Source organism: Solanum dulcamara, chromosome 7 (assembly GCF_947179165.1).
Source record: "Solanum dulcamara chromosome 7, daSolDulc1.2, whole genome shotgun sequence".
Classification (NCBI taxonomy): Eukaryota; Viridiplantae; Streptophyta; class Magnoliopsida; order Solanales; family Solanaceae; genus Solanum; species Solanum dulcamara.
Genome location: NC_077243.1, coordinates 16920001 through 16947207, shown reverse-complemented (window position 1 = coordinate 16947207; position 27207 = coordinate 16920001). Strand labels below are relative to the sequence as shown.

At 32.0% G+C, this 27207-nt stretch overlaps 3 protein-coding genes across 4 annotated transcripts; 2 read left to right on the top strand and 1 right to left on the bottom strand.

The window, feature by feature from the left end:
* The first annotated feature begins 1555 nt into the window (after nucleotides 1-1555).
* On the top strand, nucleotides 1556-7825 carry LOC129895035 (probable inactive receptor kinase At4g23740). 2 transcript variants are annotated; one of them, XM_055970664.1, is made up of 3 exons: nucleotides 1556-2165; nucleotides 2671-3954; nucleotides 7087-7825. In XM_055970664.1, the coding sequence occupies exons 2-3, from the start codon at nucleotides 2730-2732 to the stop codon at nucleotides 7740-7742; spliced, it is 1881 nt and encodes a 626-aa protein (XP_055826639.1). In that variant the 5' UTR covers nucleotides 1556-2165; nucleotides 2671-2729; the 3' UTR covers nucleotides 7743-7825. The 2 variants fall into 2 exon arrangements, with proteins under 2 accessions (XP_055826639.1, XP_055826638.1); XM_055970663.1 differs by having other exon boundaries at nucleotides 1557-2180.
* A 2107-nt stretch (nucleotides 7826-9932) lies between these two features.
* On the bottom strand, nucleotides 9933-13771 carry LOC129896099 (uncharacterized). Its single transcript, XM_055971923.1, has 4 exons — nucleotides 13406-13771; nucleotides 11894-12212; nucleotides 10437-10495; nucleotides 9933-10321 (listed from the first exon to the last, which is right to left on the bottom strand). The coding sequence occupies exons 1-4, from the start codon at nucleotides 13659-13661 to the stop codon at nucleotides 10290-10292; spliced, it is 666 nt and encodes a 221-aa protein (XP_055827898.1). The 5' UTR covers nucleotides 13662-13771; the 3' UTR covers nucleotides 9933-10289.
* Nucleotides 13772-18548: 4777 nt separating this feature from the next.
* On the top strand, nucleotides 18549-22399 carry LOC129895471 (SUMO-conjugating enzyme UBC9). The gene is made up of 5 exons (XM_055971194.1): nucleotides 18549-18644; nucleotides 18751-18828; nucleotides 19977-20104; nucleotides 21036-21140; nucleotides 22038-22399. The coding sequence occupies exons 2-5, from the start codon at nucleotides 18759-18761 to the stop codon at nucleotides 22179-22181; spliced, it is 447 nt and encodes a 148-aa protein (XP_055827169.1). The 5' UTR covers nucleotides 18549-18644; nucleotides 18751-18758; the 3' UTR covers nucleotides 22182-22399.
* The last annotated feature ends 4808 nt before the right edge of the window (nucleotides 22400-27207 follow it).

Genomic DNA, 27207 nt, shown 5'->3' with positions numbered 1-27207 from the left:
TTAAAAATTCACTTAAATTGATGTTAAATAGTACTAAGAAAGAATATGCATGAATTAATATTTTTATAAGTAGTGTTCGAACCAACTTCTATATTTTAACTTAGTATATATCGTAGAATGTCGTACTAACATACTTTTTTTTTACACACATAGACTTCCCCTTTGGACAATGCCAAAACGAATATTGAAGATTTACATTGTGGTGAGAGGCCGATGGGGTTATGGACCCGAACTTAGATAATCTAAGAAATCAAGTATAAGGTCCAACAAAATGATGCTGAAGAATCAACGAATAAATTGTAATCAGAAGTAAAATGTTACTAACACCTATTTCACGCACCTTTACACCTTATGTAGGTATGTTGTTTGTCCCAACTTCCATACAAAAGTGGAGCTAGTAAGGATTCAGGGGTTCATCCGAATCTCTTTCGATAAAAATTATACTACTTATATATGATTAAAATTATTCTTTATGAATATATAGTAGATGTTGAATCTCCATTCGATTAGTTCGTATATTTACTTTTTCATATTTTTAACTTCCCTAATGAAAATCCTAATTCCGACACTACTTTCATACGCAAACAAGGAACACTTTAGTTTGGTATGGATGATAAACTTTTGCTGACGTTGCGTATGAACGGTTGCATCCAATATATACTGCTTGTCTGATTTTCTGAAAATGGAAAACTTTTGTTTTACACTGCTTTTTTTTTAATTCTTTTTTATTATTAGTAAAAATATAGGACCGCAACCATTTATCAAGTAATATAAATACTTTACATGAATTATGTTTTTTTACATCAAAAACAAAATTAAACTTCTCCTGTCTAGCTCTCTCTCTGTATGAGAATGAAGACATCACTGAAAGGTGGTTTGGTTATTGAAAAAATAGTTTCGTCCGAGATTACTAGATAGAGGAGAGATCTGTACTGAAAGTTGAAAGTAAGAAAAGATAAAATGCGATATTATTTTATTTTATATATTAGGTTGAAATTCATTATTTTAGTAGATACTTCACTATTTTTATACCATATTTCGTGCCGGGTAACAATATCAGAATTAGCTCATTTCGTGATAAAACAACCAAATTATTCTCCAAAGTTTTTCTTCTAAAGTCCTTTAAGAAGACAACGGTTAAACTAAAAATAAAGTTTATCTAAATTTATATAATCTAGTGTAAAAACGAATTCTTGTTTATAATCTTTTCCATCCCAAATTAATTGCCATATTAGGAGTTAATTTGATTCATTTTCGCAATTAAATTAAATTAGACTAATTTAATATTTTATATTTAAATATATTAAAATTATACGATAAGTATAATAATTTGTAATTTTTCTCACGTTAATTTAATAAGAAAAACTAAAATACTAGTTAAAGTTTATATAATTTAACTCTTAAAAAATGAAAAATGCATTGTATAGTGTAAGCACGCTTAAAACGTGAATAAAGGGCCTAATATTGAAAAATTTAACTTGAAATAAATACTAGTATTTAATAAAGAAATGAATCTCGAACTAACTCAACCCGAAAACTAGCTACACTGATTTTTACCAAGTTTCCTTTCCCTTTTTCTCCTTTTTGTAAATGTAGTTGTTATCTGTGTGTCTTTCTTTATTGAACAGCTTCAAAAAAATGGCGGAAATGGTGGATAATGCTCTTCTGGTGCTCCCTCCCCTACTGGCACCACGTTCACCCACTTCCCCTCTTCTTATGGCCCCTCTCCTTTTCACATCTTTCTTCTAAATCCAAGCATAATTTTGTGTTAACTTCTTCATATTAGTAGTTCCACTTTTGTCTCCACGTGCTTTTCCCACTCTTTTCGCTTCTTTCCTAACCAAATACATATAAATATTATGCCCCCCATTTCTTTATTTGCTTTCTTCTTCTTCAAATTAACTGCCTTTCAATCATTTATTGTCTGTCAACCACTCCCCTGTCTCTCTCTCTCTCTCTCTCCCTAGCTACTTACTTAATTCTGCATTTACTTCCCATCATTTTCCTCTACGTTACCTTTCATCTACTCCTTCTTTTCAGTTTACTCTACCAAGTGTTTGATTATATTCCTCAGTAAGATAGCTGTAGTGTACTATACAGTTTCTGATCTTGGCCGAATTTTCTGGGGGGGTTTCTCTCCATTTTGATGTGATTTGGCTATCTGGGTATTTGCTATTCAGGTTCATTTCAATGTTTTTTTGTTATTGCCGACAGTTCAAATTCTTCATTTCTTTGCTTTAGAATCAAGAAAAGTATTAAAAATTTAATCTTTTTATGTGTGTGTGCTTGGAAATAGGTGAAGAACGTGAAATGCCTGTTTGTTCCTTTTTCTTTTTCTTTTTTTCATTTTCTAGCAGCCCAAATGGAAAACTGGAGGAAAAAATGTTGAGAAGGATCATTAGTCAGTAAATGACGGAAGAAATTGTCCCTAATTCTTGTTTTACTTTAGCTATTCTGTTTATTGAAACCTAACTTTTACTAAATTTGGTTGGTTGACCCAAAAACAAAAGGTCTTTTAAGTGTCTACGTAACTTTAGTTGCCCTATAAATTGTATATTTATGGTTAAGAAACGGTTCTCTAATTTAAATGGCAATTATTTATAGTGAATGATGGACATCATGCCGTTTCAACCTCTGATTCCAGTTCTTTATTTGTTGAAATTTTTGTAGAGATGAAGGGAGCTGTTACTAGTAGTTGATGTCTTTGTAGTTTAGCTCAGAGGAGGAAAATGATGGCCACAAAGTTCCTGTTCTTTTCAGTTTTATTCTGCACAGCTCTGTTCTGGCTAGCAAGTAGTGAACCATATGAAGACAAACAAGCGCTTCTTGATTTCCTTGAAAATGTTAATCACTCCCGCTATCTGAATTGGGATGACAGAACTTCTGCTTGCAGTTCTTGGACTGGAGTTACTTGTAATCATGAAAAATCAAGAATTATAGCAATCAGGTTGCCTGGAGTTGGATTCCGCGGTTCGATTCCTGTAAACACTCTTAGCCGCTTGTCTGCTCTTCAGATCTTGAGTTTAAGGTCTAATAGTTTTAGTGGCCCTTTACCTTCTGATTTTGCAAACCTTGGAAATCTTACTTCTATATATCTTCAATCCAATAACTTTCAAGGTCCATTACCTGCTGATTTTTCTGCTTGGAAAAGCCTTTCGGTTTTGAATTTGTCAAATAATGATTTTAGTGGGAGTATACCTTCTTCAATATCGAACTTGACTCATTTGACTGCTCTGGTTCTTGCTAATAACTCGCTTTCTGGCAGTATTCCTGATCTCAATCTCCCTAGTTTGCAAATATTAGATCTATCCAACAATAACTTCACTGGAACTGTCCCCAATTCTCTTCAAAGATTTCCTGGTTCAGCTTTTTCTGGTAACCGGCTTTCTCCTGCAAATTCTTCAGCTTCATTTCCTCCAGTTCCTCCTCCAAGTGTCCCACGAAAAGAGAAATCATTTAAACTCCGTGAACCTGCAATACTTGGGATTGTAATTGGTGGATGTGTTTTAGGTTTCTTAGTAGTAGCTGCAGTGCTGATTATGTGCTATTCGAATAAAGAGGGTAAAAGTGGGGCCACAGAGAAATCACCCAAGAAAGAAGCTGCAGTCAGGAAGGGAGTTTCCAGCAGTCAGCATGGAGGAGGGAATCTTGCATTCTTTGAGGGTTGTCATCTTGCATTTGACCTTGAAGATCTGTTGAGGGCTTCAGCGGAAGTGCTCGGAAAGGGAACATTTGGCACTACATATAAGGCAGCTTTGGAGGATTCTACCACAGTTGTGGTGAAGAGATTGAAGGAGAGTGTGGGAAGAAAAGATTTTGAGCAGCAGATGGAGGTTGTTGGCAATATCAGGCATGAGAATGTGGCTCCACTGAGGGCATACTACTATTCCAAGGATGAGAAGCTCATGGTATATGATTTCCACAGCCAAGGGAGTGCATCTTTGATGCTGCATGGTATGTTAAGCACCCAACTTCTACTACTCTTGCTGTTTTAGTCTTGAACCGATCCATAGAGAACTGATTATCAGGACCAAAAATATAATGCAAATCATTTTTAGCTATGATGTGTCTTGTGCAGTAGTATTTGAAATTGATTGTAGGCTAATTCTAGCGTAACCAATTACCATTGAATGCATTAGGATGGAGAATTGCATCAAGAGAATTGAGTATCTGCTGTTGTTGTCCTCTTGATAGTATTTTTCATCAATAGCTTATAGGACAGCATAAATGTCACGCCTCGAGAGGGTACCCTAGACGTGGCCGGTACTCAGAAATCATTACTGGCTCCCAAGCGAACCACTTGACCTGACCACACATCCGTTCATTCATTCAATCAGCGGAAGACTTAAAATAAAGAGGTAATTAAGTGGGCAATTCCAATCAACAATCTAGCTCAAGGAAGAAAGGTCATAAGCCAACAAATCAAGCTTCAATCTATGTTATTAAATAGTCTGACAAGAACAATTCAAGAAAATAAAATACTCAATCGACCCATCACTATCTAGTCTATGAAGCCTCTATCGCTACTATCTAATTGGTGCCAATGACAGGTTCATGGCTACCTCAAATCAGAATGAAAAGACTAAATTCAACGCAAGAATAACATAAGTGGTATCCTCCGAATGTAGAGGAGGACTCACTAATAAGTTGAGTGTGACCAGATCCTCAACGGTGCGCCTATTGCTGATCTCTTAAACCTGTCTTTGCATCATGAAACGATGCAGGTCCAAATGGACGTCAGTACGTGAAATGTACGAGTATGTAATATGGCAGAATGAAACATACATCAAGATAGAATAATATCAGTTCAGATATTTCAAATCAGAAAGATAAGAGAGACTCAATCAAAGTGTCATAGGTCTAAAGTAAGAATACAGTTTAGACAGAGACCAATCATATACAATCCAATCATGTACAATCTAATTCAATCAAATCATTTACAATTCGACCCAATCCAATCATATACAATCCGACCCAATCCAGTCATATACAATTCGATCCAATCCAATCATATACAATTAAATCCAATCCAATAAAGTCAAAGGACTCAACTCAATAGATATGCAAATTAGAATTTAGCAATGTTTTACAATTCTACTCAATCATCTATAATCTCAATCAAACCAATCTATCATGCATAATTCACTCAATTTGGGAGTTTCTCTAACCGACAAACATCACCTATGAGCCAGTGATGTACAACAAGCCGACGTTGTTGCTACTTCCGTTCAATACTTTGCCAGGGTATGAACGAATCAACCAATCATGGATCCATCAATTAATCAAGTTCTATCATTTCAAGACAATGAAATAAGGAAACATTCGACTTTAACGGTCCAATCCTTTCCTACGTTGGCTCGTAGTTCATGGGATTCAAGTATGGGCTATACTCATACCCAATTCGGTGCTCAATACTCCTCCCAAGACTCAATATGCTCATATCTATCAGGTGAGTAAAATACTCATGCTCAAAATAATAATTAAGAGACTCCTCAAACTCAACTCATGCTTAAACTCTTTCTAAATCAAAAATAAAAATAATCATTCTTTAAATTCAAAATAGTGCATAAATAATTTATGCAAAAACGTTCACAAATCATTTTTAAAAGTCCTCAAATACTCATTTGTACTCAAAATCCTCATAAGACTCCAATCAAATCGAATTATGCAAATTATATCATACAGTCACATTAGACTCCAATCCACTCCATCTCAAAACATCACATCAACATTACCTATTCATCAATCATTTTACAAAAAAAATAACCATCATTTACATCATCATCAACATCTTGCTCCAAAATCCTCATTTAACTCTATGTTCAATTTCATCAAACTCATTAAAATATGCATCATTTCACTTTGAAAACATTATTTATACATGAAAACCATCAATCTCAACCTCAAGACAAATTATGACAAAAATGAAACCTCATCTTGGGTTCATGTGAATGAATACATGAATCCATACTCTCAACAAAACTCAACTCAAGAACATTATTAATACATATGAATTTATATACAAAAAAACTCAAATAGAAATTATAGATAACTCAAGAACTCAACTCATGGAACCTCAAAACTCAACTCAACTCGAATCAATGAAAATATAGGGCACGTGGATGAAATCAATCCAACATTATGAGTAGCCTTACATACCTGGAATGAAGATTATCTCACCAAAAATCAAAAACATGGCTTGAAGATCTTGAATCTTTGCTCTTCTTCTCCTTTCTAGTCTCTTCTCTCAAATCTCCTAAGGTGAAGAAGAGGAAAACTCTTTGGATATTGTGAGGGAACTGATTTTTTGTCCCAAAATGACTAGGGTTAAGCTTTGGGAAAGGTGGGGAAAAGACCAAAAAGTCCCTCCCAAAAATATGAAAACTGGCAGAATTTGAACTAAGTTGGAACAGGTCTGCGTCGCGGACTTGTTCCCTCATAGTTCAATTTTTGCCGAAATTTCAAGTTGAAGCAAAAACTGGCTAAGTCCGCGACGCGGACTTGGTGCGCACCCTTCTGGTTAAGAGAATCTAACTTTTTACTCCGAACTCCAAAAATTGCAATCTTGGTGGCGTTGGAAAGAAACTCAAAGACCTTTAATTTGATTGGTCATGGGCCACCCAATTCGTTATATTTTAGGAGATATGGTCGTTTGAAGTTGACCCTTCTACGGTCTCATACGAAAACTTAGTCGATAGAAATTCTTTGGGCTTGACTTGGTTTTAGAGATCCCTTATGACCCTAAACCACATCTAATACTCTTCAAATACTTAGGAATTGATCCTAACTCATATATACAATTAAAAGTCATTCAATTCGAGTCTATATGCATATGAAGAATGGTTTGAGTCTTGGCGGAAAAATTTTGGGGTTTTACAATAAGTGTCTCGAAGTCATAACGAGTGCTACTTAGGCCATGTCTAAGTGCAACTTTTGTTTTTAATTTGTCAAAACTCAAGAACATCATGTTGCTCGAGAACTTTGCTTTGGCGTTATATTCAACTTTCATCATTGTTTGGTGGATAGTCTCTTAACTGCACTTTCAAGTATTCCCATCATTATATCTGATGCACTCTGTAATTTCAGCAAAGAGGTCTGCTGATCGAATTCCTCTGGACTGGGAAACCCGACTACGAATTGCCACTGGTGCAGCTAGAGGCATTGCTCATATACATGGACTGTCCGGGGGAAAGCTTGTCCACGGGAACATAAAATCTTCAAACATATTCCTCAACTCCCAAGGATTTGGTTGTATTTCTGATCTTGGCTTGGCAACTATAATGAGTCCAATTGCTACACCAATTGTGCGAGCTGCTGGTTATCAACCTCCAGAAGTTACAGATTCAAGAAAAGTGTCTCAAGCCACAGATGTCTACAGCTTTGGCGTCCTAGTGCTTGAACTTCTCACTGGAAAGTCACCTACACATGCCACTGGTACTACCGAGGTTGTCCACTTAGTCAGGTGGGTACATTCTGTCGTACGTGAGGAGTGGACTGCTGAAGTATTCGATGTGGAGCTGTTGAGGTATCCAAATATAGAAGAAGAAATGGTAGAGATGTTACAAATAGGTTTGAATTGTGTATCCAGAATGCCAGAGCAGAGACCAAAAATGACAGAAGTAGTAAAGATGGTAGAGGGTGTTAGGAGAGTGACTACGGGGACTCGGCCATCCACTGAAGCTTCTACACCGAACCTGACACCACCGATGACTGAAATAGGGTCGTCTTCCGTTACACACTGATATTTCTTTGTTATTTAGAGATTAGTTACTGTTCTATATTCTCAATTGTTTCATTGTTATGAGTTTAAAGACATGGCTGGTAATTCTTTGAGTTTTTTCCATATTAGATTTCCTTCCTCAAGCTTCTGCCAAATATCATTTCAGCTACCAAATTGAATAGAAATAATTACTCTCTCTCTACTTGATCTTCTCTTTATGCTTGTTTGATTTAAGATTATTTCAGTTATCTGATTCAACCACTCCATTAACTCTAGCTAATACAAAAAATTACCAGTAATTTTATGCTAATATTGAAGTGTATGTGCTCAAAAGCAGTGGTTATTTTCGTCATTTATCAGATAATCACTTATATAAACACTCAATAATAATTTTGTTAATTCTAACCAAACAGGCAAAAAGTAGCAAGTACCCTTTAATTTTAGTAGAATGAATTTGCACATGGTAGGTCAGGCCTTAAATTGTTGGAAAAAGGTGCAAAAGCTTCGAATAACTTGTGCCTTCCAAATTAAGCAATACCCGGATATTTGGCCATAGATTCCAACTATTTTTCATTTTGGGGGGAATTTATGGAGTTGGAGTCGAAAATATAGTTGTGTTTGGTTATATATTTTGCAAAGAATTTTTGTACTTGAAAAAGTGATCTATAAAACATGTTATAAGCTATTTTACAAATTTGAATATTTTTATGATTAAACATTGATTTTTAAATAAAGTGAAAAATTAATCTAGGAAAAAAGTGAATACTTAAAAAAAAAAAAAAAAGGCAATGGAGAAGAATTGAAGGAGATTTACGAGGAAGCAATAAAAGGTAGATTAATGTAGATGGAGGAATAAATAGAGCAACAAAACCAGCTCATCAACATGATGAAAGATACTACACAAATTTGTTCCTTATACATTTTTTGTCATTAGACAAGTAAAAATCAATCACTTTCATAGGTGAGAATGCCAGAGCAGAGACCACACTGTAAGGGGTGGTGGGTGTTGTAAGGATAAGTAGTCCTCCACATAAGATCTAGGATCATTGAGGGCTCGTTTGGAAACAGGTTATGTAACGATATAATAATGTAGAATTAAATAATCATGAGATTATTTAATAGATATAAAAGGAAAAATTGTGTAACTAATTAAACATAACTATTTTATTTTATACATAACTATTTTACTTAAACATATCAGACGACATTTCAAGGCTACCATCAAAAAATCCTATGTCGAATTAACGAGAGTAACTCAGCTAGAAGTAGTTGGAACAAAATGACTGTCAGCTAAGTTTTTTTTTCTTTCTTAAATACACTATTTAATGTATTGTTTTGGATCATATGTTTTAAAAACTTTCTTTTTTGAACATCGTATCTTGTCAAAAGTCTGTCACAAAAAATGAAAATGAAGTTTTATGCGGGGAAAGATTATAATAATGCAGATATTAAGAAACACTAAAATCATAAAGATAACTTTCATAATAGTAACACACTTATTTTCTTTAAAAAATGAACAATTATTTCAAATTATACGTTATATACTAACTTCTAATTTATCAAATCAAACATCTAACAAAAAAATTAAATTCATATATTATAGACTTATAGTAATTTCTACATTCTCTACAATTCCAACATCATTAACCTCGTCTTTAAACTAATGGACGCATAGGTAGCAGTAATAAAGATTGGTATTTCTTTCGACATACTTTCTTGAGATTTTGCCAAATATTTGTTCACCTACCACATTGACTAGTGATGCTAAAATCTGTGTTTGGTTTGGATTATCTGAGCTAAATGTCAATACAAGGAAACTAATGTCAGTACAATTAACAAAATCGATTATTTTACTCCAAAGTCAAATACAAATCACAAATTCATATAATCAGAAAATAATTTTGAGAATACAAGGCAAACAGGCACAACTTGTGATGGTATCAATTTGCACATGGTAGGCGCAGACTTCAGAACTGTAGATTTTGAGAATACAAATGCATTAAATTTGTACATTAGTCATTGCTGTGCCGTAAAGAAAGCTTCCATGTCCACAGCACTCTTACCTTTTTCTCTTTTAGAATATCAACTTGCCTGCATTATTTACTATAACAAATGAGCTGTCTAGTTACTGTAATATATGAAATCCACAATGATTAAAGTCAATATATCCTTAGGTGCAGAAACTTGATGTATAACTTGTGCGTTCCAACTATCAGACACCAAATAATCTCATTTTATAAATTGGATAATTTACAATAATACAAAGCACAGCCAGATAAGGAGGAGGAGAGCAACAAGCTATATAAATGCATAGACAGGCATAGCAAGAGCGACGAAACCAGCTCATATAAAGAAAATGATAATACATTCTGTCCCTTTTTCCTTTTTTGTTTTTTGATAAGTATATATTGATTACATCTCTATATGGAATGATACACCGCACTCCACGCCCCATTTATTTGTTTGATGAAGTGCAAAACCGGCTCCCCCTTTCAAATAGCAAGACACATTTGCAGGTATGGTAGTGAGCAGTTGACGTTCTTAGACAATTATACATGCTGAGGGTAGTTCATTTCCGCGAGATTCGTGTTTTGACACCCGCTGAAATTGAGGGAGAAGAAAAAAGCCGGCTCAGCGTAAGAGAATTTAGATAAATTGTCAAATAAAACCCAACCACTATCTGCAGAAAATCTCATGAGAAAAAACCATTACCAACCTTCAACTTGCTCAAATTGAACTTCTTTGACGAGTTCAGAAGTTGCATTGTACTCAAACCTGCAAGATTAAGATAAGGAAACAATATAAACAATAGTATTAGGTAATTTAACAGGAAATGATCCAAGGTAGAGGAAGAAGAAAAGAAGCAGCATGTGTATCAAAGACAAACAAATAATCATGAGCAGCAAGCATTACATTAATCCTAAAATGCTACTCTGACTGTCAGATGAAATCTGCTTTATTGAAATAAGTGAACATCATAATTTTTAGCACGTGTTCAAATAAGAAAAAAGAAGCAGTATGTATCAAAGAGAATAATAATCAACAACAGCAATCGTTACATTAGTCCTAAATGCAAATCTGCGTTAGTGAAATAACTGTACATCATAATTTTTAGCACGTGTTCAGATAAGAAAGTATCAGTGACAAAAAGATATACAAGTTCCCAGAGGTGATGTCATGAGAAAATAGCATGTTAGCAACCTCTAATCACATGTGACAACATAGTTCCAACCCTGCCCAACTCCATGCCCTTTTTATTTTTCTGTTTATAGAACTAGCAATTTCAATGTTTGGAATGGAAGGAACAGAAGATGTTTTGATGGAATATCAACTCCAATTCTCCAACCACTCCCTGAAAACAATATGTCTCTTAAGTTTATATAATTGGAGCAACTTAGACCCTGTAAACTCTCCTTACACCTTTTTGGATTTGTTTAACTCCATATCCCTAACTTAGGCTTCATTGTATGGAGTTACCAAACCATTTTTGTACTTACTGTCTTTATAATATCTGCATTATTTGCATCTTCTTGATGCCATTTATGATAATGCTTACTTAATTATTAAAAAAACTATCAATTTCAACCATCACATCACCTGCGGCGATAAAGGAACAGCATTACTTGCTGCTCTGATTTAAGATTCTTCGCCTGAATCAGCTTCCCCATGCTTCGTCATCAAGAACTCAATATCCTATCCAACACGTTATAAAAAAGGGCGTCCACCCAACAGTTTTTCTCAGAGGTCACAAAAAAAGTTCGAGCATTTGAAAAACATAAGGACAAAATGGAAGTCGACACCTAGAATCATCATATTTGCCACATTTTAGCAGTTTAGAAGTGATATATCAATCACAATTGAGAGTATTCATATGACGGTACGAGGGTAAGCCGTTATAGTGAATCGTTCTCAAGCCACAGTATTGCTAGGATATGAACAGGTCTGTCCTAATGTCGAGACAGAAAATGTTCCAAGTCTTTATCTCTCGCTTATGCAGAAACTTTAACTGCATCAAACACGGTTCTTTAACAACAGTGCTCTAAGCATCTATGACAATAACTGGAGATGTGTGTTTAGTGCAGCTCAAAATTTATCAAGTTCAGACGTAAAGCTTAACAAACAATTTGGACTTAAAAGATGAATAAGAAAATGACAATGCACTATTCAAATTACCTATTAGAGAAGAGAACATCGAGTTCATAGTCAGATTGACTCTTGGTAGCTTCTACTAAGATTGTTACTATTTCTGTCTTCCGAGTACTGGCCAGGAGCAGATCGTACTCAGTCGGTATGATAATTGCAAGGAAATTGTCACTTAATTCACTCAGACAAAGCTTCTCAACAGCTGCCAGGGAAATCCGCCGTTTAAGTGCGCCACTTTCTGGGTCTACAATGTAGATGGCGAAATCAGTTACAAGGAGAATGCGTCGCTTCATCTTCCCTGTGCTTGTAAACTTCAGAACTGTGTCTGCAAATAGAACCTTTTTGTCACCTGCAAAAGATAGACACATCAACATAGATTAGAATTTCTAGAGATAAGGGCTATAGTTTTCATTTTATCTTTGTCCGGGATGGGGGCTGTTCTCACCTGTACAAGAAAGTTTGTGCTTTATATTTGTTCAAATGTTCAGTTTAGATTGGGACATAGTGTTTTCATCTTTGAGCTTCCAAAAGATGTATTATCAAAATCCAACGAATTCAACATAGATAACATAGACATATCCAAGTAAACATACACGACAGCCTTGAGTATTCATCTCCTTTTGCAGCAGTTGTCACGAGAGTCGAGACAACTTCTACCAAGACATACATTTTTTGACAGCCTTCTAACGCAGATCAGGTATTCAAACTTGACGCACATAAACAGCAATAAAGCTTGCAAGAGCAAGAACATGTGGTCTTCACAAATTTACTACTCCTTGCTAAATTGGATTGGGAATGAAAATTAATCTGAAAAACCAAATGCTCAAAACACCAGTGGCATGCTTCACTTGAATACTTTCACAGGGTGCTTGTATTACAAGAGAGAATCTGAAAAACAAGAATTCTCATCCTACGCAGCTGATGCTACTTATTCAAAGCAAACTAAGAAGATATGAACCACCTTTTATTGCATAATCCTGCATCTAGAGATATATGGAACATGTTTCAGCGTCTTTTTTGGAGTTTACTGGATAAATGCCACAATCCTTAAGGGGAGCCTATATCAGCTGGGGCCATTGGAAAACTGGCAAGTTGTCAAAAAAACTAAGGCAAGCCATTCCAGGCAGCATTCTTTTTACTGATGTAGTCTCAATAATGTTGATGATGTACATCAGTTTTTGGATTTTGTCAGCTCCAATGCTCCATAAACTTTGTATAGAGCTGTTTCAGGCTTTTGTACCTCTAGAAAATATGATTAAACTTAGGTTTCCCTATTGCTTGTCCATTAAAAAAGAGTAAACTTCAGATACACATTCAGCACAACAATAGATGTTAAAGAGATTCAATAAGAGCTGGTTCAGCAACCAAAACAAATATAATTAAAGTCTCTGATTTTGCTTTCCGAAATACAAAGGCAAAAGAAGAATACAAGTTGTTAACAGAGAATGGGTCATTAGCAGGAAACATGGGGCAAATTATCACAAATTTAACACATTGAGAGTAGAAACCCCAAAAATTTAAAAAGAAAGAAGCTCAGAATACCTTGTTTTTCGAGAATCTTCATGAGATAAGGTCTAGAAGGTACATCAACATAATCACCGAGATAATCTCTATGAATAGAAGCTTTTCTACGGACTTTGACTCCCATGAAAGGCTCTTGATCTTCTGTGATGTTGCTGTCGGAGGGCCTCAATTTCAAAGTCCCTCCTCCCACTTGGTCCTCGTCGGGAATCGCTTCTTCATCGAAATGAACCCTTTGAGCTTGAGTTTCTCCCCTATTTGATAGATAACGTGACATCGCCGGAGATGTTGAAGGGGAAAACGCCGGAGAAGAAATGATTGGCGGAAGTGCCGAGGCATACAATGTTGATTTTGTTGATTTGCCGGTGGGCGTGCACAGCTGGCGTCCATTGTTACATCACCTGGCTCCCCCAGATAGGGCCCCACTTTTTCTTCTCCCTAATAATTTATCGTCGTGTTAATTGATACGTGACAATTTTTTTTTTTAATATGTTCCAAAAAATGTTTTAAAATTATTTTAGATTATAAATTTTAATTTTTTAAATTTATTTTTAAATTTTATATCAAATCAAATAGTTTTACATAAATGGGGATAAATAGAATATTTTTTTTCAATTTTAATATTCTATCTGATAAATTTAAGACCACAAAATTTAGAGGATTACATGCATTTTTAATCTAAGATCATAAAATTCAAAAGTCTATATTTATTTCTTAAATTTCATGTCCAGTCAAATTATGCTCTAGTTTGAACTTTGTATTTTGGATCATTCCCTCAAATGCTGGGTTTTATTCTTGAGTTAATATTTAAAATCACTCTTAAACTTGACACACTTTATCAAATGCACACATAAATTATGAGAAGTCTTAATTACCTCCTTAAACAAAAATTCTTGAAACTATTTACCCCTTAAACTATGAGAAGTCTTAATTACTCCGTCAAACATGAATTTTTGAAATTATCTGTCCCTAATATGCCACGTGAAAAAAATTGCTTTGTTTCAATTTATATGATTCATTTTCTTTTTAAGTAAAATTCAAAAAGAATAAAAGTTTCTATATTTAGTAATAAATTTATTTTCGTTCCTATTTATATAATGTAATTCAACTCAAAATGAAGTTTAAGAAAGATGTGGTCTAAAATAAGCCACAAATATTTGTGTGGCAATAATTATTTTATTAGGAGTAAAATGAAGATTTTAAAGTTAATTTTTTACTAAATATAAAAATATTTTTTTCTTTTTTGAAATTTACTTTTAAAAAAATGAGTCATATAAATTAAAACAAAGTAATTTTTTAAAATCATGTGGCATATTAGGGGGCAGATAATCCAAAAAATTCAAGTTTTGGGGAGTAATTGAGACTTATCATAGTTTAGGGGATAAATAGTTTCAAGAATTTTTGTTTGAGGGGGTAATTAAAACTTCTCATAGTTTATATGTGCATTTGATAAAGTGTGCCAAGTTTAAAGATGACTTTAACTATTAACTCTTTATTCTTTAATTTTTGCTCTCAAATTTGATGGTCTTAAATTTTTACCCTTAATTAGCACTTTAAGTATAAAATAATTGATCGAAAATACCCTTGATATTAATAATAAATTAAATAATTTTTATTCGGCATAAGTTTATATTTTTATATCATAAACATGTCATATACAAATATAACAAGTTATGTTGTAAAAGGCATAATAAATTATGTTGTAATGCATAACTTAATTTCTACAAATTTTAAATCGTATGAGGTAAAAATTTAATTTCAAAATTCATAAATCAAAAGACATAAGTTATATTCTACAAAACTTATGCTAAGAGTGAATTTTTTCCCTAAAACTTATGCGGAACGACACAACAAAAAATTAAGAGCGGGGAAGAGAAGCTTGATTTTTGTGGGTATATTCATGCTCAAGAGGTATGTACTCATTTTATGTTTCATTAAAATATGTTATTGATAGATTATCTATATTATATGTAAGATGATCTTAATTGCTTTCGTTGTAGATCCTTTTTATGATGTTCGTAGATTTATAACACCAATGGCCACAAAGAGGAATTGAGATTTTCTACCTACTTAATTATAATTTGAATAGGGAAAAATAATTTTTTTAATTGTTTTGTAGATAAATTAAAGACCTCAAGTAAATGAATATAAAATTCAAAAAAATATTTATAAAAGATGAGTCAAATAGAGACGCTGCCATCTCTGTGTTCAAAGAATGTAACGCCAACCCAAAGGAGAATGAAAATTCCTTTTTTTTTTCTTTTTTTTTTTTATGTGTAGTAACTACTTTTTGCAAACAAAGCAAATCATCTAAGTAACCTTTCGTAGCGTATAAATGCTGCAAAATGTTCTATTGGACTCTATGCAAATTGCAACCGATTGCTTAGGGATTCGGAAAATAAAAATATAGTGGATGTTTGAATTTTAAAATTTTAATGTGATTTTGAATTTCTAAATTATCGAGTCAACATTTTTATATATATATATATATATATATATATATAAAATCTATTTTATATATATCGTATAATTTTTTATAAAGTAAATTCAGGTGAATATCTTGACAGCCCCCTAGATCCATCCTGAGCATATATTCAATGGATGCATACAGCTTTAAACCTCCAATCAATACCTTATGTGGTCAATTGTTGCTCACTCGATCTGTTTCAATTTAATTCCATGACTTGATTCGGAATAAAAAAGTCAATTTGACTAATTTTTTATGTGACTCTGACATAAAACATTTATTTTTTAAAAAAAATTTAGTCTATGTGTAGTTAATTATTATTATTTTATGATAACTTATTTTATACAATAACAACATATCCAATGTAACTCCCTAAATTTGAGATGTGAAGAGGGTGGTGTATATCTTGTAAAAATATAAAAAACTATTTCCAATAGATCATAATTCGAATAAACATATAAAAATTGAATCTAAATTCGAATAAAAATATAAAAATTGAATCTAAATTTCCTAACTTTAAATATTTGTATAATTAATACCGCGAACCAAAGCGACATGAATTGTGCAACGATTATTTGAATACGACCGACTAAATACAATATTATCTTATTAGTATATTTTATGTGATGTCAATTGTTTCTGTACCATCAACCAAACGATTCTATTATAGGAGTATCGTTTTCTTTGAAAAAAATATAATATGTTGTTGGAGATATGAGACGTAGACTGGTCATTAAACACCAATTGGAAAGTAAAATTATAGTTAAAAACCATGAGCCCCGTTGGCCAGTTGCCTATCCACTGTATCCAACTCATATAAATAAATATATAAATTCCAATGTATCCAGCTCATATTTCCTCTTATTTCTTTTAACTCTTGTATATTCTAATTTAAGTACTGATCAGTAGTAGCTTCTAAAGAATTGTATGTAAAGATTCTTCAATGTTTATTTAATCTTTTCCTCTGTATCATTTTATTTAATCTTTTCCTATGTATGTATAAAAAAAAAATCGTAATTATTCTATATCTCTTCCACGAAAGTTGAGAATCCAAACTATTAGCGATACCAAAGTGGCTCTCTTATTTGTTTGGATCTTATAAGGGGTTTGAGGAAATATTCGTCTGAAATTTATGATAAATAAAAGACAATTGTCTCAAATTAGAAAATAGTGCGATAAATAAAAATTACTGAAATAACTATTATTCTATCGCAATAACGAAAGTTGAATTTTAGTTTGGGAGATATTTGAATAGTGAAATCGTATCTATCGGGGATGAACTATAAAGTTTTTGAATTTTAAATTTTTGATGGGTTGGACGGATAGTTTAGAAGAGTTTAAACGGGTTAGTAGATTTAATTGGAAAGAAATGTCCTATGAAAGAGGCCACATAGGAAGGACATGAGGTTTAACATATTAGGAATAAATATGACTTTTTTGAAAGTATAAAAATAAATATTAGCCTAATGTTGAATGAAAATAACAAAAATATTGAAAAAATATAACAATAAATAACTAATATAACTAATTTGTTTGAGTAAAAATATAAATATAACCTTTTTTGCTTGTCTTTTGATTAACCTTTATCGAGAATCACTGCAATTATTAGTAATACTCTTAATAGGAAATTCATCTTTACGTTATCAGACAAGTATTTTTCAATTGGACTAATCTAACATATGCACTTATTTACCAATTATGCTCCTTATTCCTTATATATCGTTTAGTTTATGAGAGTGTTGTCTATTCATAAAATATATTGATATGAATAACGATAAAATTTACGTGTTTGATTTTTCTCACCTTTAAAATAAGAGGATTTTAATGTCATACAGAAAATAAGAGAGAAAAAAAATATGTATATAAAGATCCAAATGCAATTTCAATTATACATTATATTACGAAGTCATTAATAACAACGAAGCAATTATAGATGTAGTTCAACAAGAAAATATGGTAAAATTATTGTATCTTTTTATTTCTGATTAGAAATTTCACATTACAAAAACAGAAAACGTTAAATTAATTCTTCAACAATAACATAATACCCAATATAAACTCATAAGTAGAATTTAAGATATGTACAAATAAAAGAGTTTCAACTCAATTGCATAAAATTAAAATAATCATAAACAAAAAAAATCAAAAAAAAAGAACAATAACCATAATGTCAGAATTATTCATCCAAAATGAACATATTTATATTGACTAATGGATATAAATAATTTTGAGCCAGCGTATCACTCCATCGTCAAATGTTGCATGATTTATATAGTTATCATCTGATATTTTATATATATATATATATATATATTTTTTAATTTTGAACGTGCATAGATGTACACAAATATCTTATATGACATAATATATACCAATTTAAAGATATCACATGTGAATTGTAATATATATATATATATATTTATTTAATTTTATATAAATTTAAATATTTATTTATATATATTTAAAATTAAATAAACATAAATATTAGTTAAATAATTGCAAATATACGTGCATTAATGTGCATGACATCTCCAATTGATGAGGTCCTATTTGGATTTTCGAGTCAATGATTCAATTGGAATGATTATTGTAGAATTTAGTAAGGAACGGCGGAAAATGGAAATCTTTAAAAAATACTCTAGTAATCACTAAAATAAAATAAATATGTTTAATGCGGGGCAGGCCCTATATAAATGGTCATTTTTTCATGACGGATTCATCATTTTTTTTAATCTTCTCTTTCTTCCGTGTTCTTTTGCTGTTCATCCAAAGGAGGATCCCGATCTCTGTCAGGTCTCGTTCTTCAATTTCATCAAATGATTTATGTTTTTTTGTTAAGCAAAATTAGATCAATTTTTGTGTTGTATGTGGTATGGATCTCAGAAATTTTGAATTGCAGGAGTCGCTATGGCTTCCAAGCGGATCTTGAAGGAGCTCAAAGATCTTCAAAAGGATCCTCCTACTTCTTGTAGTGCTGGTAAAAACCTCAATTCTCTTGCTTGCTACAATTTTTGTGCATTTATATATACACGCGTTAAGCCAATTTAGTTTCTTTTCCATTTGCTTTTGTTTGAAAATTTGTTTGCTAAACAAATCTGTCATTTGAATTGTTGGACGAATGATTGGATCGGTGAGGAGATCATTGTTGAGATTTAGCTGTAGGTCATTTTGATTTCGTGGTCTGAAAATTCAACTATGACCTAACGTAGTTCATTTTGTTACCACTGATCTGGCTGCCACAAAATTCTTATACTTTTTTGCATCAATTTTTTGTTTTTGGCTTAATTCCGGTTTGATAGTTTGATTTATAAACCCGAAACATGTCAATGGATGAATAATCTGTTACTCAAATGGAAGTTATGATGGATGTTCTGGTTTTTGTATGTCATTTGTATGATTGTGATTGCTTGGTAGGCTTGGCAGTGGAATAATTGACTTAGATATCAAGGGGACAGGAATGTTTACAGAGAGATGCGGTGCTAGAATGTTATTTCTACTGATGTTCAATCTTGTGAAGTAGTTTATTCAGCATGTATTTCTTCTTCTATACATGCACTAATGCATCAAATGTGCATTATGAACTGGAGTGGTTTTTTTGGTGTTGTTCGTGCTGGGACTTTTATATGTGAAACTGCAATTATGTTATACAGATGGGTTCTTATGTATTCCTTTGGATGTGCAAGTCTATAAAAGAGCCTTTCGTCCTTCTCCTTCCCCTGCAAGTTAATTTAGTGGTTTCTTCTTCTCTTGAATACTTCCTATGAAATAAGTAGTCGAAGTCGATTTGGCTAGAACTAGGAACTCTTGCCTTTTGACATAAAAGGTTATGGATTAAAATCAGATTCTCTTTTAATGAAGACGTTGCGACAATTTTCTCTGTTCTCAGTATCAAAATATACTTATTTCTTGTACTTCCTTAAAAGAAAAACCAGAGCTTCAGTAATGCAGGTTCTTTCCTTTGTTTATCAGTGTTTAGATTCATATAAAGCATCCAAGTCATATTTTGATTGACCGTCCATACCAGACCCCATTGACCACTTATCTTTAAACCTCTCTAAAGGATAACTTTGTTGGGCTTGTTATTTGTATTTTGTTTTACTTATCTACTAAAACTGGATTTCTCAGGACCTGTTGCTGAGGACATGTTTCATTGGCAAGCAACAATCATGGGTCCTCCAGACAGTCCTTATTCTGGTGGAGTTTTTCTGGTGACAATCCATTTTCCTCCAGATTATCCGTTCAAGCCACCTAAGGTGCATTGTGAGCTCTTGTTGTTCCTTAAATATGACATTGATCATAGCTGTTGATACACATGTCTTCATAGATTAGGTATGGCCCTTGACATCCTAGAATCTATGGTTCTAAGAGATCCCGTCCATCGAATAAGTGAACCTGGTTTTCAATTATTATCGATGCTACAAGACGTTTCATTTTACTATTTTAGTACTTTGACACAATTTTTCGAGCTGCTTTATGTCAAATTGGGGGTATGATATGCACATTTCCTTAATCTTAAATTCAAAAGATAGCTGAAGAGGGACTAGGTTCAGCTCACAACTTTTTAGGACTACCATGCTTATGTTTGTTTAGCTGCAGTATATAGTCTCCTGAAGATCCCAGTAGTTCTTGGTTGATGGGTTGATACATATGTCATATGAAAGTCTTCTTCCTTGTGCATTTTGAGCATTTTATTTTACTTTCTTTTTTGGTTTACTCAGATACTTTAGACTTGAGAGTAATCTTAGCAGCCTCAAAGGAGATAAGAATATGTGATGTTAAATTTAATATATAAGAAAGGGACTGTATAATTAAGGATTGTTTAGCAAGTGAAAGAGAGACCAAATTTTACAGCACAAAAAATTTCAAGTGTAACAAGTGACAAAAATCAATTTTAGCTGCCTTCTGCAATTTACAATAAACAAATAAGTAATGGGTTGCATGTATAAAATATTTATTTGTGATGATGGTTTAAATCTTTGGGTTGAACAAACATCAGTATAATCTTAAAAGGTTTCTCCAAGTTGTGATAGCATCAATAAATCTGACAAAACAGGTCAAAATATATCTTTGGATCATAAAAAGATGTTGAATAGAATAACTAAGGCAATTCATTTCTTTCTAATACTTTTATCATTGGTAATGAACTTGGATGAAAGACACTCACCATTGATGTAAATCTGGCAGGTGGCTTTCAGGACAAAAGTTTTCCACCCAAACATAAACAGCAACGGGAGCATATGCCTTGACATTTTAAAGGAGCAGTGGAGCCCTGCCCTAACAATTTCCAAGGTTCATTTCTTATTACATTTAAGTTGTTTATATATAAAGTACTGATAAAATGTTGTTAAGTGTTTTAGTGTTTTTTCTTCACATGCTCATAATACCCTTGTACTTCAATAAATTGTTCTAAACTTATATAGGGCAATCTTGCTTCTTTATTTTCCTTTTATTTGGGAAGTAATATAAAGATTGACTTAGTTATATATTCATTACAAAAGCAGACCTTTGTGTAATGCCACTAGAAACGCTTATTGTTCACTAGTCAAAACCATGAGATTTTCTATATTTTTAAAATCTCCACAGTTATGTACGTAAAACTTATTTTGCATTTCTATATAATAACATGGACAAATCACAATGTCTGCAAACTGGTTTATAGGAATATTCCCAATAATAATCTATGTCGGTTATAATAGATTTCCAGTTTGTCATGATCATAGTTCATAGATCAGAGTTAACGTATAATCGACTAGAGATATTTAGGTTCTTGGCATCTGGGCATGGATTCCCTCTTTTAAATTATGCCATTAGAGTACCTATCCAAACGCCTTTCTCGTCTACTCAATGTATGCCTCTTACCTTATTTCTATCTTTAGATAAAAATGCTCTCATTGACTCCACATAACAGAGTTATTTCAACTAATGGGAATCCTCCTGCTAGTTTTCCTTTTCCACTTTTGGTGCATCTTAAAAGGAGGGGGAAACCTTTGAAACATAATGAATGTTGATCAGACAACTCAAAAGTTCTCTTAGGATGATCAGCCACTAAGTTTTCTTCTCGAGGTCGTCTTCCATTATTGAAGTTTCAAATTTCTGAAGAGCAATAAAAAACAGTGTGTGACATGGATTACTTCTGCTCTGTGTCTCTCCACTTATTTGTTGATAACTGTTTGTTTCAATTTTTAGGTGTTGCTTTCGATATGTTCTCTTCTGACGGACCCTAATCCTGATGATCCTTTGGTCCCGGAGATTGCACACATGTACAAGACAGATCGGAACAAGTACGAGAGTACTGCAAGGAGCTGGACCCAGAAGTATGCCATGGGCTAAATGCACATTGGTTTTTTTGGGGATCAGGACATTGTACTTTCAGATACTTTGTTATTTACATTGAATATATTAATGAGTTCATCTGTTCTTTGATTTGAACATTGGGCTGGGAGGGAGTCCGTGTCTTAAGAGTTGAGGAAAATGATGGATGCTGCTCTTTAATGGTTGTATGAACAATTTGATCTTGGAAGAAACCAATGAATTAACCTTTTCTTCCAGGTGTTTCTGCTGATAATATTTGCTGACCGTTTGTTTCGACGAGCTCGTATAGACATATTTTGAATATTTACATCTCCTTGCATGCTTTACCTACGCTGTAGCTGAATTATATGAAATGCAGTATAAGCATTGGACCCTTCAATTCCAAACTTCTCCGTATTGGGAAGTTGGGAATTGAAGGGTCCAATCAAGCTATTAGTTCCAGTTCTTAGCTTCATATGAACTTTATACTTGGAACAAAAAGCCCAAGAATGCTAACCGTAAGCATTCAACGCCATCTTTAAGTCCAACAAGAAGGACGACATAGATGTTGTTCATTTCTGGGTAGGCCATGCTTGATGAGGTAGAATGGTGGTGTTCGAATCAATTTATACATAATTTATTTATTTTTCACCAGCATAAATATAGGGTAAATCTTCCCTCAAAGGTGAATTGTAAACCTTGCAGTTACATAGGTGAATAGAAGTATACTTGAACCTCTAAAATCATTATTAAATATTTGGTGTAAAGCTTTAGAGTAAACTTTTAAGGTCAAAAGTTAAAAGGTTGCTCATCATTCAAAACTTATTAAACTTTAAAATATAAAACTATTAATTTTTAGGCCATTTTTGTTAATCACCCTGAGGGGAGAATGTTGGTTGAATGACATAACATAGTGGTTAAAACTCGCATGTTTCGAATTGTTGGTCGAAAAGTTCAACTCCAAATATCTATATGGGAAGGAAAAAAGAAGAAATGTTTCGAAATAAAATATTTATGAATGTCCATCCTTTTATAATTAAATCTAGCAAAGGAGAATTTTTTTTTCCCTAAAAGAAAAGAATTGTATGAGCTTTAAATTCTTTCCCTAGAAATTAACATATATTTTTTTTGTAAAACAAAATTTTCTTGTGTTATAAATAGGAGACTCCCTTAACCTAATCATATTAATAGATTATTGAAAATAAATAATTCAATAATTCTCTCCGTCTCTTCTTCTCTTTATTGTTATTTTTATAAGAAGAAGTGATCTTTAGCTCATGAAAAATATATATAGAAAGTAAAGTGAAATTCATTCATGGTCAGAGTCAGTAGCATAATGACAAAAATCTACTAATACTCGTTATATTACAGCCATTCAAACACCTTAGGTATAATACCAAATTATCATACCATATCAAATTTTTGATATTATGATATTTGATATGGTATATGGAATATATTTTTTAAAAAATTAGTATTCGATATGGTATTTGATATTTAAAAGTAACATACCGAAATGCTGAATATCATACCAAATTATATAATTACCTAAATAACATATATATATTATTAAAATACTAATAAATATGCAAGCTAGTATTAGTATAAACTAAATATTTAGAAGTTAAAACTTTGACTACTCTATTTTGATTGAATTTTATTTTAAATGTAATTGATTAACAAAAGGATATGTTTATACTTTCTTTTGAATATATGTTTCTACATGTGTAATATTTTAGTATGATATAACTGACACCATTTTTTGAATCATCGAAGTCATAATACTCTATTATATGAGTATATATTAGTTGAAGTTAACAAACTATAATTACCGATTTACTATCGAACTTCAAAATATCAAACCATACCTAAATTGATATGGTAATAATATGATAGATTTAAAAACCTAATATCAAAATTACCATACTGAAGTTTCAAATAGTGTACCATGTCCACCCCTACATCAGGGTCAGTGGGTCACCATAAAATAATTATTTGTATTACTTATTTATATCAAAATCGATAAATACACAACACGTCTCTGTGTATATTTTATTATCAAATAATAGTTAATTATATATATAGATTGTATCTTAATTTATAATTTTATTATAATAAATTAATATAATTTAATATAAATATTGATGTGAGTAAATTCCAACGCGACAAATTTACTCCCAATTCGAAGTAGAAGTCTTTTAAAATCTTCTAAATAATTTGTAGAAGCATCCCCAAGAGTGATATCACACTTCAATTTTCTCACAAAGTGAACATATAAAAACACACGATTTTGCATGATAAACAAATATTCTAATATTTCTTGTAGGTGAAGCAATAAGTGATGGAGAATTCATATAAATACGTTATGAAAGTCATTATTAACTACTTTAATATCTTCATAAAGGATTGAAAAAAAAAGATCAGAATGTTAGGAGTAAGGATATTTTATTTTTTGTCCGTCATAATAAATACGTCGTGAAAGTCATTACTATATTTGATCTTTAACTTTTGTCCTTCATAATAAATAATTTTTTTACGAAATATAAGTTTACTCCATCTCAGTTGGTCATCTCACTAAAATTAATTGTCTTATATTAGTTGTCCATCTTACTAAATAAAAAAAATATTAATGAATTGTTTTCTATATTATCCTTGCATTTAATTCTTTTTGAAAATGTTCGCATTTGTTTATATAATTTTCAAAAAAAAGAAGAAGAAATAAACTAGTAAAATTATCTTCTTATTTATGAATTCTTAATATGCTTTTACTGAGCCGAGATTCTTTCGGAAACAGCCGTCTTACCTTGGTAGGAGTAAAATCTGCGTACACTTTACCCTTCCCAAACCACGTTACGGAATTTTACTGGATTGTTGTTGTTGCTGTTAATATGCGTATAGAAAAAGAGACCAACTAATATAAAATAGAGAAAGTATAATGTTAATAAACCAAAATAGTTAATATCAGTTCTGATAGTCTGATCTAAATAAGAAAGGTGGTCCATTTTAGCTTTGAAATCAGAAACGGCAACAGGGCACGGTGACTCATGTGACATGTCGTGTTCACTAGCACCGGAGAAATTAAATTTTTCTATAAACATATGAAAAATAATTATTAGCTTATATACTTTGAATGATTAATTTTTATATACATAAAATATATTTTCAACAAATGATGCTTACCTAATCATCCTTCACAGCTTCATACATGTGGGTATGCCACTGTTCACTGGGTTGTATATGTTACTGTGATATTTTTTAATGTTATACAGGTCAACAAATAAATTTGGATTATTTAATTTAAATTAATTACACTTGTTGAGTGGAGATATACAAATATATCTGATAGAAAGATCATAACACCTAAAAATTATACTTAATTAAATAACAATGCTATCAAGGATCGTGCACACTAGTGGGAGGAAGAAAAGCAACATGGTCTCTGAAAATCAGGTTCATTAGAAACCTAACTCCCACTGTACTTTATTAAAAAAATATCAGTTCGAATCTTTTTCGTCAGAAAATTATACTATTTAAATATAATTAAAAAAATTTATATATAAATTATTAAATTTCCTTGATAAAGGAAAATGAAGTTCAAAAATTATTTTAGATGACAAGTTTAAATCTTAAGTATAATAGTCTAATATTCTTTTAATCCCTTGTATAAATTCTTGATTTTGCCACGAAATTCCTTGATGTCTAGAAAAGAAAAGGAAAAAGTTTTATATTTTAAGTATTTGGAATTCAAGGATTTATTCTAGGGGGTGGAGATGAGATTGTTTTTTTATGTATATATAATAGTGTTTTTCATGTATGTATTTTTTTTTTATTTATGGAGATTTATCCATCACAGAGATGCACAGAGGAGGAAGAGAACGAACTTCATATATTCCTTTTCTACTCAATCAAGAAACAAGATCTACGTCAGACAAATTTGGTTAATTAATGTGTGTATTCGCGATAATCTCATTTTTTTCAACGGAAAAGGGGGTTCATCTTCTTCTATTTCTACCTCTAGGATTCGACTTGTATCATGGATTTATTTTTAATACTATTAGTGAAAATCTTGGCTCGACTAATTGTATTGTTCTATTTTCAAGACAAGGCTGAGAGGTATAAGATGACTCCCACTTCCATTTTGCAGTTATTTCTTAATGCGTGTTCCCCTTAATTATTTCATATTAATCTCCATAGTTTATTATACTGGAATTATTATCATACTTCCATCTCTTTATTTTTCAAAGACATATCATTATAAAGTTCTTAACTTAATCTTCTAACATATTTTCTATTACCCAGACTAAATAAGATATATAAGGCTTAAGCATATTAAAGTACTAAACATGTATTCTTTTTTCTTTTTCTTCATGCTGTAATATGAGTATATGACTATATACAATTAAAAAGAAAAGAAAAGACCTTACTGAAAATTTTGGGAGCGGAAAATAAAAGTTCCGTTATTAAAAGTTTTTTTTTTAAAAAGAAAAAATCATTATTTGAGGATTAGATAGCACAACTTAAGGAACCATTAGGACCAAATCCCACCAAGTTTTTTGTTAGCTAAATACTTTTCCCTTTATAAGTCGAGAAAGGGAAATTCTTATATTATCTACATAAATATCATGATTAATCCAAATTATTAACAAATAATATATTTAGATCATTTTGCATATTAGGAGCAAAAATCAACGCAGTACATTTATTCCTTCCGCCTCTAATTATCTGGCGTGTTTCTCTTTTATATGTCTTTTAAGAAAACATAGAATATTTACTTTATTTATGTCACATGACTCTGTAATTAAAATATTTATAGTCTTCAAAAACAATAAGTACTACTCCCTCTATTTCATATTAATTGAATTTCTAGAGTTTTTTTTATTGTTCAAAGTTCAAGAGAAATGTTTAAATCTTTTTCCATGTTTACCCTTTGCATTAATGAAGTTTTGTAATTTTCTACGAGTTAAACTACACTACTTACAAAGTTATATTTAAACTACACTACTTACAAAGTAATACTCCAATAAGGGACTATTTATATTTATGATTTTACATTTAATTGTCTTTA